Here is an 8,317-nt window from a genome sequence, read left to right on the forward strand (position 1 = left end):
AGTCACATCACACCAAGCTTTATCTTCGTATTTGTTATCAATCAACAACAAAAAAATAATCAAACATTTGTTTGCTCAACTGCATCATGAAGGTAGTCGGATGAGGCAATTTATATTAGAACGTGCAATTGGGGGATACATAAACTAATTGGGGGATATTTCATTGTAGCTGCTGGCATGGTTTTTCAATGTCGGCAATCCATCGACCATGCCGATTTCATTGAAAAACCATGCCGACAGCTATAGTAAAAGTATCCCCCAATTAGTTTATGTATCCCCCAATTAATTGTTCTTGTTCTTATATTACCCCTATTTGGCTTAGTTTTTAAAGTGAAATTAGTTTTCCAGTAAAAAAAAAAATTCGACACCCTACCCCATGGGATATCCAATTCTTTCTTTCTTTGAAAAATTTATACCACTCTCTTTCTTTCCCATTTTTTCCTCTTCCTAAAAATTGTCGCCGTAGAGAAAAGCTCCCAAGCATCTGCGTAAATCTCGTTTCATCATGGATCATTTGTTAAATTTCTCCCAGGTTTTTTCAAAACCAAATTACTCAAGATTTGTAAGGATTTGTAAATCTAATCTAGGGGATTATTTGCGGAAGAAAGAAATGGACCCTGAAAATGATGCTATTAGTAAACCTCAGTTACAGATTTACAAATGTACCTAAAACTCCAAAATATTAATTCTCATATTCAAATCCGAATACAGGCTGATATCAAATTTATATGGACATTAATAAAATAGCACCCCCTGTGCCAATATGATGCTTGAGAATGCCCCTGCTGTCTCTGAATCTCAGCCTTCTTTCCTGCATCAGAATTCGAACATTTTTGGTAAATATACATGGTTAACAAGCGACTTTGGAAGAGTCAATTTCATTTTGTTATTATTTTTTAATTTTATGGAATGAAAGTAAATATACATGGTTAACAACTTCACATATATAAAAACTAAGGAAAGATAAACTTTATCCAAATTCAAAAAAAAAAAAAACAAGAAAAGAACAAAAACTGAGAAGATGTAAAACGTACTTTCTCTTCCTTCGATCGACTGATACATTTCTGCTATCAACCTTCTGTAACGAAGATCCGGGTGGCATGGCGTAGTGCATAGGAGTGTGGGAAGGAGGACCAGCAGGAGCGGGACCACCAACAGATGGAGCTTGCATTAGCATACAAGGTGGTGGAGGGAGAGAGGGGGGAGGAGCAACAGGTTCGGGAAGCGGACGTGGAACAATATGCTTTAAACGATTGTTCCGATAGTTCTTCCAGAAAAAAAATTGTTGCCTATGTGCCAACTCCTACATATTCAAAATAATGGAAAATGTATTACCATAGTGCCCATTTTCACTAGGAAAAGGTTTAATCTTGGGCTTGTATGGATATGATATAGGGTTGCAAGGCAGACTTCTTCCGTATATTCATTTTCGTTGACAATTATACCCTTCTTAAATTCTAAATGTACTAAATGCTGAAGACAGATACAAACAAAAGATATCATAGAGGAGAAAGTTTGGTAATAACCTTGTTTCCAGGATGCGCCATTGCATTGCGGAAATTTGCATTTTGAAGAAGTTCAAGAAAGTACAAGCAATGTGGGTACCTGAATTAGTGTAGCAATTCAGGCATCTAACATGACAAAGACGATCAAAATAAAAATAGTTGCATACTAATAAAACTATAAAAAACATGCGACTTTGAAGTTTGAAAGTAGCTCATAATCTCACATTATGAACTTTAAGTACTCTGGTTGCTGCCAATATTTAAGGTATTTCAAATAACCAATGAAAGCTTCATCCTCGAAGTACCGATTTTGAGCTAGATCTGCATTAACATTATAAGCAATTAACCATGAAAAGTCCAAAAACAGAAATCATAATGAGTAACTAGTGATATAATCACAAACGTAGTAAACTGATGCCAATTCGTTAAGAAAAAAAATTGATGTCACAAAATTGAATCAATTGTATCCTAAATTTGGGCAACATTTTAACAAGTTTGCAGATACTTCATGAAGTTTTTCCTCTAAACCTGAAAGTATAAAAGTACAACATATCTATCAACAAAGCGACACTAAAACCCTTTCCTTACAGTGAATGTAGGTTGGATTAGCTAAACACTGAATAAACTCCAATTCAAGGAGAAAACGTTGACGTCCACCATCAGGATCCTTGTATACATTTCCTGGCCTGGAAACAATAGTTAAAAAGGAAATGCCAGAATTGTAAAATATTGAACCAATACAATTTTAAGTGTACAGCATAGAGGAAACAGTTAGGATACCCATTTATTTAACAAAAATGGTATAGACAGAAGGAATCAAAAGATTCAACAATACATGTGAGTCTTAACAAGTACGAAGTGATCCAAAGAAGAAAGAGTGGACACTTGCCTGGGTGAGGTTAAAGCTCCATCATTGCTCTCTTTGTCCGAAGTCATTGCAAACACCAAAAGACCTGTCCGTACATTTAAAACAAGTATTCAGATAAAAAAATAGAAATTAGATAACTGGATGACCCACGCTTTATCTTTATTAATGAGTTAATCATCAAGGTATATCCATAAACAATATCAGCCAGGTAAACTATAGATAGTTACGTTAAATCTTCGGAATGGCATCATTGACATATTCTAATCAAATTTGAGTCTATGCTGTTCTTCCTCCAGACTAACAACAGCTCAACTTGCAGGGTACTTGTCAATTTACAGAACATGATTTACTAAATGGTTATAATCCTTGTACGAATAAATGGAACTGCACTTTGCACTATCTTCATTTTTTACATGTGCATGAACAATCTCATAGGTTTCCTCTAGAACGAACCTGCTGAAACCGCAATTAGCCAGCTATCTTTTGCAAATACGGCATACCCACAGTAAATACATAAAAAGTAGTGAAACATTAGACTCTAACAGGAAAGTCTTAGAATATCTAAATGTGATAAATTCTTAAAATCATGTCCTGACAAAACAAATTACCAGTTTTAGAACATTCTTTCACTTCTGTAAATACTAGTGGCAGGCACGTGGAATGCACAAAAACTTCAGAACGCAATTTCATTATGTTCACTTGTTTTGGACCAATAAGCTATAAGTAAAAAATTTCATTCAATAATTTCTCAACTGAAAGTATCCATTTACACAATTAATTTGCTCTCACATGTGTTTTCCATAATTCTCAATATCCATAATAGTCAAGTTTGCTGGATGGTTCTAGAACAAATGCCGTTAATGATTACTGCATTTGCATACAAAGTCGCACTTGCCTGATGATTCTAGGACTCCAGCGATAATACCATGTTTCTATAATTATCAAAACAAAGGAACCCAAATTGATTAAGAAGCCAGTAGAGTAATAGAATTGAACATAAAAGACAAACCATAAATCCGTTACTTTCTTGTACTGTTTGCTAAATTTTAACCTCTAATGTTAGCGAGTTCGGGTACTACTCTCTAGTATCTCCCTGTTAAGATATTCAACAGTGAGTATTAAGATACTCCACGGTGATTTCTCCTATGCAAAAGCTACTTTGTGATATACCTAAACCTTTTATGAATCCTTAACTCAGCTATATGCAGAAATGCTCTAGCAACTGCCGAAGTCGATATAACAAGTCAAATTCGTTAGTGAACATCTTGTAGTTCAATTTAAATAGAAATATACCTTAAATACTACACCCAAACTCGTCTAAACCCATTGAAACCAAAGAATAAGCTGTTTGACATTTCCACAAACAGTTAAAGGTCATAAACTTAACAGTGTCATGAGAATTCAAAATCAAATTCACATTTAGGTGCGGATTTGAACCCATCAAACTATGAGGATGTACCAGTTTCTTAACAACTCATCTTGTAAATAGAATTCATTAAAATCTGTTCATAAACCAAAATATTAATAGATATGCTTTGCTTGCATTGCTGAGTGTAAATTGAAAATATTCCACAGCGAGGCTTCCTAATATGCAATCATAAACTAATTTATTTTTTATGCTTTTATGTGTTGATTACTTAGTCTGTGGTATAAGCAAAAAGGTAAAACCTTTTCATTTGAATTTGTCATAATAAGTGAGTGGTCTTAATCTTTGCATGTTTCTTGACAGGAGTGACCTTCAGTAGTACTATCTCCTTGGGTAACTCGTCCTTGAGAAATCTATGATAGCCTATTAAATGTTGCAATCACAAACAAATTCAATATTTAGAACGTGTCACTCCGTGTCTCTATATTAAGCCAAACCTTGACTGTAAAGATACCCACCAAATCGCAGGGGACATCTGGCAATGCACTACAGCATTGAGTGGTATCTTGGATGGGGCTGTCTAATGCAGTATTTTGGAAGACACCACACTAGAAATCAAATATAGCAAAGATGTCATCTACTCGATCGGGATAAGTAATTCCCATAAGATGATTACCATACAGGAAAGGTACCAAATTTAGGTAAGTAGTTCCAAAATATTCCCTTACACACAGAAGTAAAACTACCAAAACCCTTGAAATTCTCAAACTGATGCCTAGAAGATAATCATACAGGGAATAGGCTTTTTCTACAAATTCAATCAGCCAATTTACAGCTAAATCTAGTACATTCATTCTGTTTCAGAAACCCTAATTGTTTACATTAGAATTTGTATAAATCTCCATGTCGACGGAACTACAACTTACCAAAACCCCTAAAAATTTCAAACTGATGCCTGAACTTCACATGAATAAAGTAATTGAAAGAATTAAAAGAAAACCATCTCAAATCGAAGGTACCACAAAAGTAAAACTACCCAAACCCCTAAAAGTCTCAAACTGATTACAAACTTTACATGAATGAAGTAAATAAAACAGCTTAAAAGAATCCACAAAATTAAATCAAACGTACCTGTAGCTATGATGATCCCCTTTAACATAAAACATAAACATTTGAATCAGAGAATAGGTTGTAATTTCCCATTGTCTTTTGATGTTTTGATTTAAGGGGTTTGAGAAATAGGTTTGTTCTTTTTCGTTTTGTTTGCAGCTGACTCGGCGTCTGGATATGAGTCAACCTCTGACTCGGGCCGAGTCAGCAGTCAGACGTTTGTTTTGCATTTTGAGTCAGATCTGACTCGATCTATGACTCAAACATAACCCCTGACTCGGACTCATTTGAGTCAGGTAACAAAATACCCCTGACTCACGGGACCAAATCACTGACTCACGTTTTTTGAGTCAGATGAGTCAGATCTGACTCAAAACAAACATATTGAGTCAGATCCAGATGAGTCAGGTGATTTCACTCAGATCCAGACAACACAGATGAGTCAGGACTAAACAAACATAGTGCAACTGTTTTCTCCAAAACAGACTCCATGGTAATGGCCAAACTCAAATATTTGTTGAGCCACGTGGATGGTCAAACTGGGTTTTCCACTATGGTAAAGTATAGGGCGTTGGAGAAACAGGCGCACGACCGAAGGAGAGACTCTGGCATTTTCCGACAAAACGCGGGTGTTGGAAGGCCCGATGCGCTGACGCGGGCGTTAGAAACAAAGTCTCTAACGATCGACTCTCCAACGCCTATATTTTCAACGGTCGAATTTCAACACTATAAATTCGTTGTATTGATTTCTTTTTCGGTCACACCACTACCATTTCCTTATTCTAAAACTTTCTGAATCAAAATTTTCTATACAATATGAACATAGTGAGAAGAGCGGTGAATAATATAAAGAAGAAAAGAGATCGGAACAATGAATCGGCACCGTCGCCTCACACAGATGTAGATTTTACTCAAAATAGAGAAGTAGAGTTTGCTTCGCCAAATATAGTTGTTGCTCCATTATTAATCCCAGGTCATGTGTCGGGGCATCGTGAACGGTCTGAATATTATTATGTCACGAGAGGCGAATTTTCAGAATTAAATTCTGTTAATGCTCGTCTACCGCCTGTAGTCCGAAAAAGGGTTGACAGATATCCTTGGTGTGCGCTTTATCGAATTAATCCTAGAAAACATAACAAAAGAATTCCGAAAACAGTGGTAGAAAGGTGGTGGATGACGACGCACACATTCCATTTTATGGATTTCGAAATTGGTAAGTTTTTTTAGCTTAACTTAAATTTTTTAAATAATTATTAAATAATCAAAAGAATTAATCATAGTTGATATTATACTTGTAATAGGAATTACTCCCCTTGATTTGTATTTCATTGTTGGGATTCCAAGTGGAAAGGGAGACCCGCCACCATTCAACCAAGACGAATGGATGTCAAATAGTAAATGGGAGACGCTTTGTCCCTCGTTTTTGGAAACAAACATGCGTCGAGATTATAAAGATTTAAAAGGAGGTGGGATTAGATGTGCGGCCTTGAAGATTTTCCTAACCAAAGCCAGAGACCCAGAACATGTAGATAACTATCCTGAACTCGAAAGGATGTTTATCTTATGGGTACTGGGTCAGGCATTCTTTCCAAACTCAACTTTTGTTGCTCATGTTGGTTGGCTTGAAGCGTTAGAAGATCTCGACAAAGCACCAGATTATGACTGGGGATCTGCAATTTTGGCAGAATTGTACTCTGCGCTGGATAAAGCGTCCATGGGCGATAAAAACCTCACTGGTTTCTGGAGCATCATAGAGGTAAATATCAAAATTATTATTTTTAAATTTATTATTATTCCTAAATTTAAATAATTTTTACGAACAAATGTAGATTATTTAGTCAATATACTAAAATTATGGAGTAATTTGCAGTATTGGTGGTATACCTACTTCCGTGTTGGTAAACCAATCCTAAAAGATGGGACAGTTAGATTTCCAATGTTGGACATGTATATGAAGAACAACTTAGACAAGAACACTGACAACGACGTCTTGGGTTGCAGTTTTGTTTACAGGTTACATCAGATGACTCGGAGCCACAACAACGTAGTTGTTCGCCCTTACGCTGGTTTACCTCAGTATAGTGATGATGTTGGAGTAAATATTGTTGACTATTCTAAGCGTAGAGTTATATTTTTCAGTCCGGAATCAAAGCGAGGGGTTTGGTATCTGGGAGAAAGAGTGCAGTACCAAATACAAGGTATATTTGCAATTGCAATTAACCCTCTACAACACATGCAAACCTCTGCATCAGATTTTTATCGGCTGAGAATAACCGGTTGGGAGAGGTATGAACTAAATACACAATTGGATATTAGTGAAGCGCAGTATGTCAACTGGTACACGTCAATTACGAAGCCTGTGATTGGGATACAGAACATGCACGTCTATGGGTTTGATTTCCCAGGGTTATCAAACTTGTCCCATAATCCAAGTATCGTTCCTAGCCAACCACCTCCAGAAGAGCCAAGCTTTATGACTTATCCCAGGACGGCTGCAAGTTGTTCATCATCCTCGTTAAATATGCCCGAAATTCGTTGGGAGCTGCAAAGTATTACTTCACAAGGTAAGCCAACCACGATACGCATTGTTTTCCAAGGTATGGACCGTGATTATTCTTACTCCAATGTCCCTGCCAGTGAGGAAGAGTTGCTGATTCAACTCAACGATTTGCATTGGCGGAATCGCCAAGTAGAGGCGATGCACTTGGAACAAGTACGAAAATGGCATACATACACCATGTATGGATTGACTCCAACTGTAAGTCCAACTGATGGGCAGCGGTCACATTCTTCCGATTCCACCAGGAGCTACAGATCATCATGGCACGAAAGTGAAGAAAACAACAGATCAGCATGGCACGAAAGTGAAGAAAACAACAGATCAGCATGGCACGAAAGTGAAGAAACAGTGGTGCGAGAAACACAACACAATGTGCCAGTATCTCTACCTCAGGCACTTCGGCTTGAACCTAGGCGCATTTCATCATCATTCTCGCCCTACAACCCAAATGTGTCCTACAACCCAAATGAATTCTACACACCAACACCACCACAACAACAAACCTCTTGTATGCTTGGAGGACCGAGTACACAGAGTGCTTACCAACCCCCTAATTTTGTTCAGCCAGGTCTATCAGGTCTATCCCCATTTGGAAATGTACAAACTATGTTGGCTTTGGGTGATTTCCCAGGTCTATCCCCAGGACTTTCTGAATTATTGGCTCTTGAAAATAACAATGGGGGAACTACAGATGAGCGACGTTAGAGAGATTATTGTAATTTTTAATTCTGCTACATTTGTAGTTTTAGTTTTAAAAGTACGTCAGTCTTTAATTAAATAAAATTACATCTGTTTAAAAGTAAGCGTTTTACATTCGCTTTACTAAATTACGACGGACTACATTATATTAACTTCACTAATGAGAAGAAGTACTAGGTACTACAAAGAAGGGGTTGAAACTGTTCAAC

General features: G+C 36.8%; 1 protein-coding gene across 1 annotated transcript; it reads right to left on the reverse strand.

Annotated features, from left to right (window-relative positions):
• Window positions 1-611: 611 nt before the first annotated feature.
• On the reverse strand, window positions 612-4,995 carry LOC113292663 (mediator of RNA polymerase II transcription subunit 31-like). Its single transcript, XM_026541544.1, has 7 exons — window positions 4,871-4,995; window positions 2,395-2,458; window positions 2,094-2,191; window positions 1,730-1,826; window positions 1,527-1,605; window positions 1,035-1,303; window positions 612-811 (listed from the first exon to the last, which is right to left on the reverse strand). Exons 1-7 carry the CDS (start codon window positions 4,896-4,898, stop codon window positions 799-801), a joined length of 648 nt encoding a protein of 215 aa, XP_026397329.1. The 5' UTR covers window positions 4,899-4,995; the 3' UTR covers window positions 612-798.
• Between the last annotated feature and the right edge of the window lie 3,322 nt (window positions 4,996-8,317).

Source organism: Papaver somniferum, chromosome 7 (genome assembly GCF_003573695.1).
Source record: "Papaver somniferum cultivar HN1 chromosome 7, ASM357369v1, whole genome shotgun sequence".
NCBI classification, from domain to species: Eukaryota; Viridiplantae; Streptophyta; class Magnoliopsida; order Ranunculales; family Papaveraceae; genus Papaver; species Papaver somniferum.